Genomic DNA, 16,667 nt, shown 5'->3' on the forward strand with positions numbered 1-16,667 from the left:
GCACATGACTTGATCATGCCACTTCTTCCTTGTTATATCATGTCACTGTTTTATCTCTTTCTTTTTCAGGCTAATTTAGGTAACAGGGTTGCACGTGTGTTGTTAGACACAGCAGCAGTGCATAATGACTGTTCTTTAAAAATATGTTGATGTGAAAAAAATGTTCAAGAGACACGTGTCAACAAAATCATCAATCTTATTTTAACTAGTCTATTAGACATGCTTATCAGAAGGCTATGGCAAAGAAAAGAAAAATGCTATTTTGGGCGGTTCTCATGAGCTATTTTGTATTTTAAATAATATTTTGGAATCACCTTTCCAACCACGAGGTTTACATTTTGTCCCAGGACAAGAGTAATTTACAGGACAAATGTATTATGTGTGTATTATGTATCTGCGCAGGGATTATTCTCAATTTTCGTGGGTCGGACAGGAAATGTCCTGCAATAGTAGAATGGCTTATTGTTTGTGTTTATTACGACGTAATACAATCTAAAGCTCGGCCCTTAAATTTGTCATCTCAGTAATTAAAACTTAAAATAAATTATTTAAAGGTTACGCAAATATAAAGTGTTTAAATAGCAAAATTTCAATCCTGAAGCATTAACCTAATGCACGGAGTTGCTCACTGTGAGCTTTAGTGTAATTAACAGTGCAGGAGGGTTTCAGGCAGGTTTTAGTGTCGCTGCTGATGAGCGCATTCTGACTGTGTACTAACAGTGTGATTGTGTGAAATGCTTTCCAGCAGCCAAATAGAAGCAGAGGCCGCTGTACAAGAAAACACTCCCCTCTGCACGTCGTAGTAAACCCAGGGTATGGATCGGCTCCGCCCATAAAAGGGTCTGACCAATCACAGAGCTTAAAACAAAGCCCTCTGGTTTGATTTGTAAAATTGACCTTGACCTAAGCGAATAGCGCAGCGCAAGGGGCGTGGCTAACAGCTAGTTCGGTTGCATTGGACGTCGCTCATCATCAACTTTTGCTACTAGACGAGCCTGTAAAAGCTAGTTAGCGGCTACAAAACACACACATTTCGTGTCTCAATCGTTCCCAGGTGTCGTGCATTTGTCCCCCTTTTAAAATTTCGGCTGGGACCCGGAGTCGTGAAGGAGCAGTAAAATTCCATAAGCGACGAGGAGACTCCATCTTCGGGGAGAGCCAGCGAGGCGGCAGAGAGCTAGCGGGCTTCGCTGCTGCTGCTAGGCTAACTTTGCCCCAGCCAGCAGAGCGAGAGCCGGAGCAGAGCGAGTGAGCGGCTTGCTGCTAAACGGTCAACCTGACGATACTTTCGTTGACTACAAAAGACTCCCAGGTAGGTTTGGGAAGCCCGCATAGGTGTGTCAAGCATGCATCGATGCGCTGGCTTTCATCAGCGCTGCGATGCAATCCTGTTACTGTAGCTGCAGGCCATAGCGCGAGCTCCCTCCGTCCCTCAGCTGATAACATATTTACCCTGCTAAGCTAATGGACTGGAAGCCCGTAGAAACACAGCCACATTCCTTTCTCACGCAACGATTTTATACTGTTCTTCATCATGATGCAACTCAGCAGCAGACCCGTTATATACGCAGCTATCAGGGCACCGGTGAGAAATTTAATGCAGGTGTTGTGTGATGTGCAGAAATGCAAAACTCGTAGCTGATTGTGGTTTGTTGTTGTTGTTGTTGCTGCTGCTGTCACAGCGTTACTTTGATGCCTGTGGTTTCAGCATGCTGATGGTGGGAGGCGATGGACGGAAGCACTAGAATGAGTGTGAAGGAGCTGTGTGAGACGGATGACCTGGCCACCCGCTTGGTGCTGGACCCTCTGCTGGGCTTCAGCACCCATAAAATGAACATCAGGTAATCTGACACACAATACAGCAATCATGGAGTCCAGTGACTATCCAGTGCTATGGTATGGCTGGCAAAGAGTGTGATCACTGCTGTTTTGCTGGCTTTTTTAAGGCTTGATTTCTTAGATTTTTAGTTGGGTGGAAAAAATAGGAAAGCAGAAGAAAGCAACTGATCTAAACTAATAATCCCACAATAGGGTTAAAGGGTGAATTTCATTTTATAGTGAAATATAAAAATAAATAAATGTGAGAGTGAAAGAGAAACCATAACATGAGCGCTCACATAAGGTGTACCTGATATCCCGTACTGGTGTTTTTTGTGCATCATCAAAACAATATTGGTCCAGTTTTAGCTTTGCACCTGACCAATCACATTGTTGTGATGTCATAGCTTTGCAACTTGAGAAAAAAAAAAGACTGTTATAAGGATGTTATGAAGATGTAGGAACAAAACCCACATGTGGATATCAGATTGCGCTCCATTTCAACATTTCATTAATATTTCTTTATGTCAACAGCCGATTGTGTTGCGTTACATCAGTTTTGTGCTGGGAAAATGTCACAAAAAAAAAAATTAACAAAGAGCTGAAAAGACTTTAAAGCATGTCAGTTATTATTTATAATGTCAGTGTTTGTTTCCCCAACACAAAGGGGGAATTAATAACAACAAAGAAATATTATTAACAGAAAAACAATATTGACTCGAACTGTTATTTAAACGCTCAAGCAGCCGAGCTATTTTAGCGTGTGAAATGACAAAGCGGGGTCATGACTCATACTTCATACAGGAATAGAGCAATAATGGGTCTGCTTGTGGTTATCATACTGTTTCCTTTACCTGTAGCAGATCTTGTTAAATCCACCAATGCCTTTACTTATGTGTGTCCATATTGTTGTGTAATAAATAGTAAGATTAGATGAACCGGTGACGCCTTCATCAACAGCAGTGAAGTTTTCCTAATCAGGCTTTTTCTTCAGCCTTTGTTACTTTCAGGCTTCTGTTTAAAACAAAATCTTAACACGTATGTTGTTTTGATGTGTGTGGGTTTGCGCAGAAACATTCAAATTATTTATGTCACTTTGGCCAACTAATTTCTGTCAGTTGAGCTGTTTTACTTCAGGTGTTCAAGTGTCTGCCTCAAGGCTTCTGCAGCAGTAAACGGTGCTGCTCTAGTTCTGTTAGTCATGGTTGACTGCAGACCATTACAATGTCGAGATTAGAAGTGGAAAATAAAAGGAGAGCCTGTAATTCTATAAAAATACATACATTTCCAGGGTCATAAATGACTCTGTATAACTTTTCATTATCCTCCCAACACCAGTCGGCTAATTCCTGTTATTTGAAAGGTGGGGGGGGGGAAGCTCTACATTTTATTAAAGTAAATTGGAAATGTTTTTCTCATTAGAAATATCACTACAGCACACAGAAATGTGCAGTTTGAGATCTAATTTAACTTTCTTTGGGCACTTGAAGGTTAATCATCAGTCCAGAATTTCGCAATCCATGCATTCCTATTAAAGCGGCCCCTGAGCTCTATAAAACTTTAAGAATACCAGGTGGTTCTGATTATGCTTTAATGCAGTGACACTTCAGGCCAACTGCGAAACCTGGACGTTCAGTGAAAGTTGATATATAATAACGATGAGTGGCCGAATAAAAGCTCACACCTCAGCAGTCATTAGAGAAAGTCATTAAAAAGAAAAACCTGAATTTTACTTTAATGAAGGTGTACGCAGCAGCATCAGTAAACTGCTGTTCATTTTCCTGGGAAGAAAAACAAGATTTTTCATGAGTAGTTTGACAACCGCTTATTTTAAAGGAGTTTTAATGAATGAGTTTAAGTGTTTGTAAAATTCTGGGTGGTGTTTTTCCTGCATGAAATGTATTTAAATCCACTTTAAAATGAATAATTGAAAATAATATAAGAACAGAAAAATGCATAGGCTTTTATTAAATAAGGTAAACTCCTTTCCCCATCTACATCCTGACCAGTCATACTTATGGGTGCAGCGACCTCCCAGAGGGCCGTGGAAAAACCCTGTGTGCACCTGTTGTGCATGTTTTGGTGCATCCGTATTAAATACAGAAGTGAAGGAAGGTTAGATTTCTGAGAAAGATGCACAGATATTTATTAATTGTTATTGTAGCTTATAAGAACAGAACTGTGGAACATTTAGTCCAAATATTTTTAACTGTGAGCTGATTTGGGTGTTTTTTTTGTGTGATTTTTTTTTTTTTTCCATAATCAAAACATAATTGAGTTTCTAAAGTGTTTACAGTGTTGAGTTTGAAGGCAATAACATAAGTGCTACCTGATTTTATTTTATTTTTTTAAAGTTGATGGTTCAAAAATATATTTTGATGCTATATCTAAAATTCAGTGTTAAAAGGAAGCTTCTTAGACTCTTCTTATATCTGTCCCTCTGTCTTTGTGCAGTCCCCCACCAGAGATCCGACGTTGGGGTAACCTCAAAGAAACGCTTTTGCGGTTTCAGCGTACGCACGACTTCAACGCTACGTTTGAGGCTCTAACGGTGGGCGAGCTGGCTGGTGACTACTTTAATGCTTTGGGGAGCCATCGACAGGAGCTGCTGAGACAACATGTATGCATAAAACAAAAAATGTTTGTTATCATTTGACTTTATTGTCTATGCTCGGCGTGTATGTGTTTATCACCGATACTTGGATTTGTCGCTCGAGTGTAACATCGCAATCAAAGACCGTGTGTGATGTCTGCAGGTTTATCGCTACCTCAGTGCCTTCCTGTTGGATAGCGGTGTCAAGATAGAGTCCTGTGACAGATACTCCTCAGAGACCAACGGAGCCAAGATAACCTCAACTAGGCACTGGTATTCACACGCAGCAGCGTCACGAGCTGCCACTGCAGCAGCACTGCGTCCTGTACGGTGTTGTTTTTTTTACAACTGAAAATGTGATGCCTGAATCGTTCCTCGGCAGGTTTGTAGGAGAGCGGGTGGAGGTCCTGCTGGGCTGCATAGCAGAGCTGAGTCCTGCTGACAGTGCCGTGCTGAGGGCGGGAGTCAATGACTTCAGCGTGATGTATTCCACACGCAAACGCTGCGCTCAGCTCTGGCTCGGGCCTGCAGCTTTCATTAACCACGGTGAGTGTGTTTACCTTGGAGACTAGTGGTTGTACACATATATATGCATCTTAATGGAAATCTAGGCCGTGTCTTCAGTATTACACTGTAGTTACTCTTAAAGTGGGCCTACTGCGTTTCTCTCTATATGTGTGCTGTTGCAGTGATTGATACTGATTTACATTGAGCATACCAGAGTTTCAGATAGTGTGCAAGCAGTCCTTTTAAAATTCAGAGATCTCAAATAGGATTTCAGGTTCAGATCATTTCACTTTGATTTATTATGATGAAGGTTTTTTGTTTTTTGTTTTTTGTTTTTTTAAAGAGAATTTAAATGCTTTTTTTGTGTATTTTTTTTAGTCTGTGTTTAAAAATGTGTTTTAAAAGTTCTCCATGGTGACCAAATTAACTGATCATGATTTTAGCTGTCATTGAGCAACCCTTTATTTAAAGTTTGATTGTAATCATTGCTCAAATTTGAAATGCTGAGGCTGGTGTGCGTACAGTTAACTCTGTGGGCCGAAAGCCGAGGCTTCAGGCTGCTCTGAATGCTCCGTTTCAGATACGTTTCTGCTCTTTGCTTCTGTTACGATAAAAACAGGGAATATCTTGATCCTCGTGCTTGCTCTGATTGAGCAGCCAATCAGAAGATGTTGGCTTAAAAAGAGGACAATGGAAACTAATACAGAAGATGAACTGAGGGGCTTTACCGAAGCGTAATAATAGATGAATAAATATGAATAATTATGAATAAAAATAAATAAATAAATCATGCAAACCTGTGCTAAATATGGAGCTGGAAATGAGCATAATAGGCCCACTTTCGGTTCCTTACTCAAGCTGATGAATGTATATAATTCATAGAGAGCACCAAAACAGATTTATCCTGAACTCGGTTTGCACTGCAGGGATAGCGGTCAATGTTTTGCACCCATATCTGTGTCTTCATCATAATTATAGTGAGAAATTATAGGTTTCCTCATATGATTTATTGACTTTCTAGTTACAAGAGCGAGAAAATCATGTTAGCAGATGACATGTTGGTGCACAGTAATAAAGATTCAGGAGGTCTTTCATACCTCATGCAATAATTCTTTATTACACAAAACATCTGTCTAGCAGAGAGTAAATTTTGAGAGTTTATTTCGGCCCTGTGTTGTCTCAACACTTCACATCCTGTTATAGTGAACCACTTTAATGTGACATGACATATGCTGTGCATGTTTTCACTGCTGTTTCTTTTTGCTCTATTGAATTTGAACTCTTTTACTTATCAAGCCACTTTGTCATATTATATTATATCAAGCTTTTTTTTAAGCATCTGGTTGTATTTCGTTTAGATTTAGAGCTTTTCTTTTGCATGTTGTTTGTTATTTGAACCTTGTTGAGCTGTTTTGTTTTGTCAAATTTTATTTGTGTTGATATATTTTGTATTTGAGGTGTTCTGTTTAATGTTTCAGCTCCATATTTTAAACAAACATATCTTATCCTAACTGCAATTATGCCAAAGGCTTAGTAAAAACTGGGTCATTTTTTTCCATCAGAGGGCTATCTCTTTATTTCTTTAGTGAAAATAAATCCAATCTAAACCAGTAGATTAGCAAAATGTTGAGTTTTTTATTCACTGGTGTGATTTTATTAGTGACCTTATTTATCTTTCTTTTTCTTTGTCCCTTTGCACTGAAGACTGCAAGCCAAACTGCAAGGTAATCTGCAATAATAATTCTCTAAAATTGAAATTCTAACATGTTATTTTCATACTAAATGTTTTATTAAGTGCAGATTTAGACCTGCCTTCTGCCTCCTGACTGCTTTGTTGTTGTTGTTGTTTCCCACGGGCCATCCAACCTTTGTCTTTGTCTGTTTTTTTCCCTTCTTTTTCACCCGCCCAGTTCGTCCCCGGTGAGAAGAATATCGCTTGTGTTGAGGTGATTCGACCCATAGCACCTGGGGAAGAGATCACGTGTTACTATGGAGCCAGCTTTTTTGGTGAAGGCAATGAAATGTGTGAATGCTGCACCTGTGAGAGGTACGTCCATTATCTGATCAGACAGGGTCTTTATCAAAGTCTTTTTTTTCTCAGCAGATTTTATTCATCTAAGAGATGAAAACTCTGAACTTTTAATCTTTTTTTAAACTCTTCTTTAGGAATGGAGAGGGTCACTTCAAGCACAGAGGGAAACAACCTGAAATCGAGGAAACAAAGGACCCCGTGGGCCAAAAGTACCGCCTGAGAGAGCGATATCTTCGTCATCACAGAGAGAGAGGTCACTTCTCTACAAGGCCAATAACACCAGGAATACACTCGGGAATCTTTAAAGGTAACCGGTTTGGGATTTTCCTACTAAAGAGCTTCTGGGCTTTCCCCAAAGCACAATCAGAGGGATTGCACATAAAGGGAAAATCCATAGATTTTTATTGAGTAAGGTAGCACAATACCTAAACTATATGCAGTCCTGTTGTGCTCAAGGCCACTCAGGAAAACCCCTGATGTTAATGTGAAAACACACAAATAAACAGAGTTTTTGCCTAATTTTTTTTTTTTTATTAAATCCTATCCAGTTTTATTTATATAGCTCCAAATCACAGAGACAGTTGCTTCAAGGTCCTTTATATTGTAAAGTAAAGACTACATTAATACAAGCCCTGCAATAATACCTGGTAGATGACGTGAAGCCGTGACTGCATTGTTCAGATTAAAATTATTGCTCTGTTTAAAGTATATGCACATTTTCAGCTTTTAATTAAAACTGCAAAGCTGTCACGATATACATTATACATATTGTAAAAATCTACATGGGGGACAGAAATCTGGTTTATAATCAGCGAGTTGACTTTTATACCACTTTAAAACTTGGATCATCTGCTGCTGAGAAGTCATCTAAGCAAGTGGTTACCTGTTAACGAAAAACTTCATCCTACTATTTGTGTCCAGATGAGAGTGTGGAACAGTGGCAGTGCAATTATCCATAACCTGTAAAATATTATGCCTTAAAAAGAGGCTACTATTAAATATCTGTGCAGCTACCACATGACATATATAATATAAAATCTCCAAACTTGTTTACTTATTCTACTAAATCAATACACTAAATAAATCCAGATGTTTTAATATCCTTTTGTTCTTATCTGTTTGCTTTAGGTAGCATACGCATGCTTATGCAATCATATAAATAAAGGATTTATTATGTGGGGTTTAGAATAATTAGATGGGATCTTCCTCGGGGACAGCCAACATAAACATTATGAGGGACCACTCACAAATGGATCCTCATTAAAATATTTATATTTATCAGAAGTTATTCAATAATCTGTGTCGATGATTAATAACAATGGAGCTTTAGTTGTGATTAGACTCGGATTTTAAGAGGATTTTAATTCAAATGACAATTTTGGCTTCCAGCAATCATGAAAAGATGGTAATCAGGATGAACTCACTAAATTACTTTTTTCATCATTCATTTTTGCTACAAAGCTCTCATTTTTTCTTGTCGTATGAACCAAGTTCAACCTTTTCAAAGCTCAACCTCACCCAGTTTAGTTGAGCTCTACCCAAGATGTCTGAAAGTGAGCCCTTGCTCAGTGAAATCTTCCTAGGAGGAGTAAATGTAATGAAAGTTTTTTCCTGCAGCTCTGAGGGCCTCTCACTTGATCTTCTTTTGCAGACCTTTCTCATGGGAGCCTGTGGGCAGGCAAAGAGTGGCGGTTATTCTTGTGTAACGGGCTTTATAGTCAAGAAAACAATCCCTTAAACTGGTCCCCTACCAAAGGACAACAACCCTAACCCGCCTCTTTTCTCAGTTTATATTATCTATTCTTCCTTTTAAGAACTTCTAGGGAACCACTGTTTGGTTTTTTTAGGTTTGTTCAAGCATTTATTTAAATCAGGGATCTCAAACTCATTTTATACAAAGGGCCACAAACATAAGCCACCAGTGCATACAGAGAGGTTTAACTACACATTGAATAATGAAGTGCAGTTCCAACAGTATTTCCACGTGCTATAGAAATGCTTTGGGGTTAAATTTTAAGAAATAAATGTGTAGAAATTGCCTAGAGTGTCCTGTAATTATAAAACACACAGCTTCTGTTCACAGAAAATATTCTTTTGTACGTGGATTATTGTAAGTAGTGAGAAACAGGAACTGTTTTTGTTATGCGATTGTTTATCTATTACTTAATTACTGTTGTGGAGTACGATTGGCCACAGGGACGTCTTTATCAGCAGAAAAAGCTGTAAAACACATTTAAGTCCAACAATTCATGCCCTTCACATTTTCCAAAGCTATCCAGTGAGTGTATTGGAGTCTTTGTTGGGGGGATTCTGGTGCCCGGACCTTACGTTTGACGTCCATTATTAACTGAAAAATGTAATTTTACCTCCTGTTAGAAACAAACTGTTATGTGTTCCACTGTTTCAGAGTAAACATGCTTTGTTTCCTTCTTCTTTTTTTTTAAAAAAAGAAAATGCTTCAACTTCTTGATGCATTTTGCAGTTGTTGTCTTCGCAAGTTTGATTTACACTATAGACCAGACTCTGCACAGGAAGTTGTTCACAGGGCAGAAAAGCAGAACAATGGGTTTTGTGTAGAAACCAAAAAGTTAATTTGCTTCTTTGTTGCTGTCTCTCTTTCAAAGCCATCCCCTCAAGGAACTCATTCACTCAGCAGATGAGGAGAAATGCCTTGAAGAACAGAAAACTGAGTCAGACAAAGAAGTGGAGACAGGAGAAGCAAAGACGATCAGGAAAGCACCCACTAAAGTCCTCCTCTACAGCCAAACAGCGGCGAACGGTTCCGCTTTTATCCCAGGTTACACTAAAGGACCTTAGAGTCAGAGTGCGGCGCCACTCTTTGGATTTTTTACTCAATTGTAAGGATCCAAAAAGCAAAGAAAGGGCACTGCTGCTGCAACTTGAGGAAGTGAGGCCACAAGATAACAGGCCAAGGGGACTGAACATGACTGGGGAAGAAAGCAACAGCAGTGCGGTGAACTTGAAGCCCTTTACTCTGAATTCCTCCATGTCAGCATGTCAGAAAAGCAGATCTGCGGTAAGAGGCGCAGGCCTTAATGGGAGGTTTGCAAAAGCGGTGGGCAGGAAGCCCGTTCACATGAGGACCTCTTCAAGAACAAAAAGCAGTGTTCGCACCACGCTCGCACACCAGACGAAGTCCAGTAACACAACTAACACTACAACTGTTTGTCACCCGGTTGAGGGCGACAAAATCTGCAGTGCAATAAAACAAGAGAATGTCGAAACTGCAATCACAGAAAGTCAAAACGGCGCGTGCGGCGGCGGCGCCGTCGAAACCAGCGTCATCACCACGGCTCAAAATCCTGCTGCCGAGCAAACCGAGCGCAAGACTATCAGAGCTTTATCCACGAGTAACACGGATGGATTGAAGAACACTGGAGACAATCCGCTAATATCTCTGAAGCAATATCTTACAGTCAATCTAACGAGGTTATCGGTGTCACAAAGTTTGGAAGTTGGAGAAAGCTGTGAAGACAGGAAAGTAAGGGTGGAGGTTAGAGGAAGGAGGATGCAGAGCCAGCGCCCAGGCCCAGCGACAGAAAAACGAGCATCCAGATTTCAGCAGAGGCAGGCGAGGAGTTCAGAGGTCTGCACAGCTGACGGTAACAGAGGGGTGAGGGAAATGTCTTTAAAGTCTCTAGATCAAACCAGTGTAAGGAAACGGCATTCGAGCGAGAGCACGGGCGACTTATCCCACAGCAAGAAATTTAGTGAAATACAAACGGCTTCGGTAGATGACAAAGATTTTATAACAAATGAACAGACGGATTTTTTAAAAGGCAAAACAGAAGGGCAGAAAGACAGTAAAAGTAACAGAAACCTAGAAGAAGTGAAAAGGTCTGATTGCAAAATGGTTTCCAGCAAATGTCAAAATAATGTCCAGGATGTTAAAAATACAGCCAAGGGGGTTTGCACGCAGGAAGGATCGGGACAAATGAGTTTGAGTACGCAGCCAGTAAGTAGGCATGAAGACGATATTGTTATAAAACAGGCAAAGGTTCTGCTATCTGATATTTTAAGAAAAGATAAATCATTAATAGATGGGAGATTAAAGGGAGGTAATGTGGGACGACGGTTTTCTACCTGGGCCTCCAAGGAGAGTGCCGAGGAGGAATCAGAACAAACTGAAATAAATGGAGGCAGGTTCCGGCGTTCAGTGCAGAGGAGGATTTATAGAAGACGAAAGATAAGGCCCAGAGCAGTGAAAAGAAAAGCAGAAGATAAGCCAAGCACCAAGGGACACTTAAGCAAAGACATTACAGCTACGGTTAAGACGGAGTTGAGTCAGGAGAGTTTGGAGCCCAAGTTGCCACAGAGGCACAATGACCCACCGGCCACCTGCCTCAACCCACTACCTCACAAGTCACTGATTTCGGCTAAAACCACGACTAATCCAGACACCAATGCACAAGCGCACGCGCAGTCCAATATACCTCTGAAGAAACGTACATTTCGCAGTTCAGCACTAGATTCTGAACAAAGTCTAAACTCTGCCTTAGATCAGGTTTCTAAAAATGTTACAGAGTTGAAATCGTCTGCAGTGCTGAGGCAGGACCTCGCCCCGTCTTCAGGGGAGAGTAGCAAAGTGAAAAGAGAGAATAAAGTCAGAGTTAGGAGGACAGAAATGCAGCGGTTAGCCCCCAGAAGACACTCCTCTTTTAACAGGGTCCTTCGCTCGAGACCTGCTGAAGCTCAGCGTGGTCATTTAATGAGGAACGCTCGAAAGTGTAAATTAGAGAGGCTGGATGAGGATGACGCCGGTAAAGCACAGACACTAGAGAGCGAGCGTGCTGAGGATGTAGCTGAAAGTCCGACTTCAGATGAATTTCAAAGTAGAAATCAGGGGAAATTGATGACCCTGGAACAAAGTGGTTTGGAAGACATAAAGCCAGACTTTTTTAAAATTCGGCTTAAGAGGAGAAGAGGAAAAGTATGGGAGATGCAAAGTGCAGGGTTGGAAAACATGGCATTAAAAGCAGAAAAGGGAGATGAGTTGGGGGCATTCGATCCTTTTAAAGCTATTATGGACTCGGTGTCAATTTTAAACATGGAGATGGAGGCAGCTCAGGCTCACGTGCAGGCTAGTAAGAAGTCAAAGAGCAGATTGCATCGTTTGAAAAAAAGAGGAGAGAAGTTGCAAGCTATAAATTTCTACACTGGCGCAAAATCAGACAAGGACCTTGAAAATGACAGGGAAAACGTCTGTGGGCCCGATGTGTCTGCCAGCAACGAAGTACAATTCAAAGAGAAAATCGATAAGGACCTCGTAGTTGGAGTCAAGCAGCTGCTAGAAAAACCAGAGAGTCAGAAAAATGACAGCGCAGCCCTGTCAGTGGCAGCCCTGGAAACAAAAATCGAAGACGGTTTTTTAAAGAGTTCCTGCTTGTTTGAAAGTGGGTCACAAAAAAAGCAAGAGCCAGAACTGGACATAAATGGTTGTCCATTACCGGTAATTAAGCTGCGTAGGAAGATGGAGGATATTTGGGAGGTGGATAGTAAAGAGGAGCTCATACAGCCCGATTTAAAAGTAGAGACCATTATTAAGACAGAGATGAAGGGTCACGTTTTAGGTAAACAAAAAGGACTTTCCGATTGTTGCAAGCTCAAAGAAGAGTTCCCATCTTCGGAGAGACTGAACAACAGCTCTCTGAAAACCGAACCGCCGCCATTTTCTTTGTCCCTGTCACCGCTGTCGCTGTCCTCGCCCCTCAACGACAATAAAACCGAAGTTATATCCGTAGCTGCAGACAGAATCGCTGAAAGGCCAGAGATGATCAGCGGAGGAAGGAAACAGAGGCACAAAATGGACAGAACACACAAGTGTGGGCCTGTCGAAACACCCACCACTTGCCTTAGTCACACTCTTCAGCAAATTGATAACAGTCTCTCTCGGCTTTCCGAGGGCTTGTGTTCATCTCAGACTTTGGAAAAGCCCACAGCCTCTTCTAATTCTGTCATCCAACCCCCGTCCCAGTCTCCTCCATTTGCAACAGCAGATAACATGCTTACCAGCGAGCCCAGCTTCACAAACTGCTGTGATGACATTCTTGACTTTCAGTGTCTCAACTTTGAGGGCTATTACCAGCCACAGAACATGCTTCCATCTTCCCCATCAGATCTGTGTTCCCTGGATCCTCCTACAGATCCTTTCAGCAGTCCCCTCTCTCACAGCCCTACCGACACGTGGACCACGGAAACGCCATACCTTGGCCCTCCCAGTCCTGGAAATAACTTTACCAGTGAGGATTTGCAGTTTTTTCCAGGCCTAATGCCTTCCAAAAGTGACTCAGTTCCTCTGGAATGTGAAGCAAAGGATACCTCCAAAGACAGAAACCCACCCAACACCAGTTTCAGTTATTCAGCTCTGGGCAACCCCGACTTGACGGCTAAAGATCGAATTATAAGTAAAAATCCGGGAATGAGGTTTTCCAAAGAAGACTTAAAAAATCAGTCTTTCATGGCACCCAATAAGCCCCGTTTTATGGGTGCGTCATCGTCTTCGGTTACAACTCAAAGCCCCGTTACTTTACCCCACCCTGCCATGAACATAAAGCCAAGCACCAGCCAATCAAGAACCCAGGCTAACCTCAAAACCCAGGGTCCCTTCCATCGTATGACCATTCCCAATAAATCCCAGTCGTTTTCCAGCAATCAGCCACAGCCAAACACAGTTAGACCAGTGTCCCAGAGCTGCTTAACAAAGCCCGTACAGTCGTCTCAAATGTCTAACAAATTCCTCTCTCCTCAGCTCTTCACTGTGAAAAATCCCAACCCTCCCGACAATCCATTCAACTTTCCCGAGAAAACCTCTACAGTTATCCACAGGGTGCTCAAGTTTCAGGGGGGCAACCAGAGTCAGAACTTGTACAGCGCACCTTGCAAAGACGCCGCGGCTGCCGGCAGCCCGACCGTCTCGTCCAGAATGCTAGGTGCAAAATCAGGTGCTATGGAGAAAACCCAGCAGAGTCCAAAGTTCTGCTTTAGTGCAGACAGTCATCAGAAAGGCAACTTGTCTGTTCAGGGGTTCGAAAAGGACGTTCACCTCGCTTCCTCCAACAGGTCCAACATTCATTTCAATAAACCCAACTCCTCAATTTCTCATTCTTATAGTAAAGCTAAGATGTCATCAGACAAACATGAAAGTGCCGAAGCCAACATGGCATACAAAAACTTTTCTATCTTGCCAAGGCAGTTCTACTTTCCTAGCAAAATGTCCGACGGTTATTCAGCACCGCACGAGAAAAGCATGAAACAGGATAAATCCACTACGCCGACCTCAGACAAACACCAGCCGTGTTACACTCAGCAAGACCCCTTTGATTTCAGTTTTGGCACTTCTCTTTCGCCCATGTCTCAGCACAACAGCCCCCAAGTGGTTCACAATACACCACCTGCTACACCAGCACCAGCAAACAAGTCCTCAGCCCCCTCAGCGTCGTTCCCTTACAGCTATCAAGGTCCTCCTTACGTACTAAACTTCAGCGGAGACCATTCTTTGACCCTGGGTCTCAGGGATGGTGCTGAAGGCTACCCAGGACTGGGCTCGACAAACTACACCTACCACTGCCTGATGGAGCCTTCGGGCACACAGGGGCGGCTGGTCGTCGAGCCCTGTGGACCCCAGCTCTCCAACCCAGCTTCTCTGGCTGGATTTTCAGGGCTCAAAGGTCACGACGAGCACTGCAGGAAGGATATGCAGCAGCAGTGCCACGCTGGGGATCACCAAGGCACATCACACTATGGACCTGTTACAACATCTCACTCCATGGGTGCCACAAAACCCAAGAGGGTGAGGTTAGTGGTGACAGACGGCACAGTGGACTTAGATCTTCAGTACTCGGACTGAATTAGTCTCCCAATCCCAGAATACAATTGGGAATATATCGTGTCTGTTGCACACACAGATGCGCAAAAACAGTTTTGTAAGAAAAAAAAAAAAAGCTTTTAAAACTGACTGACATTTTTTCAAAATAATAATTTTAATTGACTGATAATGCTAACATGTACAGGGTTTTATGTAAAGCAAAAGTACGAGTGTTTTAATTGCTGTCCGATTTTCTTTTCTCAAATAGTATGTCCACTAAAATTTCCTTAGATTACCAAATTTCCAGTGTATAAATAAAACAAAGCATTAAATATATTTGTGTCTGGGAGGCCCTGTAAACATTTAAAGCCCTCTTCGTGTACTGTAACATAGATGTATGCATTTTTCTACACCCCGTAAGGCAGTAGAGGCAGGAGCCACCGTCACCGGTTGCTGGTACTTGTATTGGTGATTTTAAAAAGGCAGCTTTGTGCCTCAGTCTTTGATATGTTCTTGTGACTTTTTGAAGTACCCATAGAAACACCCTCTACCCTCAATTTTATACTCACAGTAAGCTTTTCTCACTTGGTGTGTGTTTGTGCGTGCGTGCGGGTGTATGTGTGTGCGTGCATGCATTTGACAGGCAGACCTGCAGGTGTTGAGGGATCAAAGTGTAAGGTGTGCGTCGCCGCACCCGATCACGCGACTGTCGCTTTGCCAGGTTTAGGTAGAATCGTTAGCGCGTGAACGAAAGGCTCGTGCATGAACAGTGTACAGTTAGCGACTTCATCGTAGGACAGTTTTCCTGGGTGACGACGGGTTTCATCAGTGTCCCGGTGTGGACGAGTGACTGAGTGAGGAACTGCGATTTGGTTTTTTCTTGCTAAATGAATCGACATCTCTAACAAGGCTTCATCCAGGTGGCAGACTAAGTGACAATCTTCTCACTTTTGTCCTTTATTTGGTCTCTTTTTCGAAGAAGGAACTGAAGGAAACAATGCCGCAGCAGTTACTAATATTCTGTCGTTGCTGATGGAGCTACGCATCCGTAGGTGTTCATATTGTAACCACAGTTATTTGCTGTCGTTGGAGTCACGTTGTGTCATTACTGTATGTTTTGCATCAGTGAGTGGGAGCATTCAGTGTGACTGCACAGCCTTACATTACTACCATCAAAATGTACTGTCTTGATATGGAAAGGCCAATTATTTATTTTAATATCCTCATTCTTGAAAAGGTGCTTTAATGTAATTTATATTTCACATTGATTGTTCAAGCTATTAAATGTTTGTATTATTATTTAATGGGACAAAATACTGAGCTGAATATTTACACTGAGTATTTAAATTCAAAGCTTTTCACATCTTATCCAGTTTTTCAGTTGTTACAGGTGAAATGTTCTCTTTCTTATTGGCAGTTAGTCTCATTGAAAGTCTGCTGTAGAAAATGTACAAATGTAGCCTATATCATTAAAGACACTTAATTCTTTTTTTGGTATTTTCTTTTTTTTTACTGCTTCTTGTATTTTTTTGTTGAACAGCAGTGGGAAACCATTCAGAAACGACAATCTGCTCCAGCTGGCTGATTCTCAACATAAATGGGTCTTTTTCATTTTCCCTTAGATGCACGAATCTTCCAAACTTCAAAAAGGGTTCCCATGTGTTTATATGAAAGCTAATCTGTTCCAGAGTATAATTTGCTCTGTTAGTTTATTTTAATCCCTTTACAGTGGAAAAAAAAAAATTGGGGAAAGCACAAACTATATATAAAAATGGACGTAGCCATCACAATGTGACCCTGTAGTTTCCGAGTGCTGCATTTTGAAGGCTCGGTGTTAGCGTTTTACCCACATCCATGTTGGTATTTTGGAGCTAGTTGTTATAGTGTAGCAG

At 41.6% G+C, this 16,667-nt stretch overlaps 1 protein-coding gene across 1 annotated transcript; it reads left to right on the top strand.

The window, feature by feature from the left end:
• Nucleotides 1-962: 962 nt before the first annotated feature.
• kmt5c (lysine methyltransferase 5C) lies at nucleotides 963-16,273 on the top strand. The gene is made up of 9 exons (XM_006803047.3): nucleotides 963-1,312; nucleotides 1,709-1,841; nucleotides 4,273-4,438; nucleotides 4,575-4,684; nucleotides 4,794-4,957; nucleotides 6,623-6,642; nucleotides 6,829-6,965; nucleotides 7,085-7,257; nucleotides 9,575-16,273. The coding sequence occupies exons 2-9, from the start codon at nucleotides 1,729-1,731 to the stop codon at nucleotides 14,815-14,817; spliced, it is 6,126 nt and encodes a 2,041-aa protein (XP_006803110.2). The 5' UTR covers nucleotides 963-1,312; nucleotides 1,709-1,728; the 3' UTR covers nucleotides 14,818-16,273.
• The last annotated feature ends 394 nt before the right edge of the window (nucleotides 16,274-16,667 follow it).

The sequence above is a fragment of the Neolamprologus brichardi genome, chromosome 4 (assembly GCF_056152115.1).
Source record: "Neolamprologus brichardi isolate AB-2024 chromosome 4, ASM5615211v1, whole genome shotgun sequence".
NCBI classification, from domain to species: Eukaryota; Metazoa; Chordata; class Actinopteri; order Cichliformes; family Cichlidae; genus Neolamprologus; species Neolamprologus brichardi.

Coding starts and splice junctions, on each gene's coding strand:
- kmt5c (XM_006803047.3), top strand. CDS start 1,729: ATGGACGGAAGCACTAGAATGAGTGTGAAGGAGCTGTGTGAGACGGAT. Junction 4,439..4,574: donor AGGAGCTGCTGAGACAACAT/GTATGCATAAAA, acceptor TGATGTCTGCAG/GTTTATCGCTACCTCAGTGC. Junction 6,966..7,084: donor GAATGCTGCACCTGTGAGAG/GTACGTCCATTA, acceptor ACTCTTCTTTAG/GAATGGAGAGGGTCACTTCA.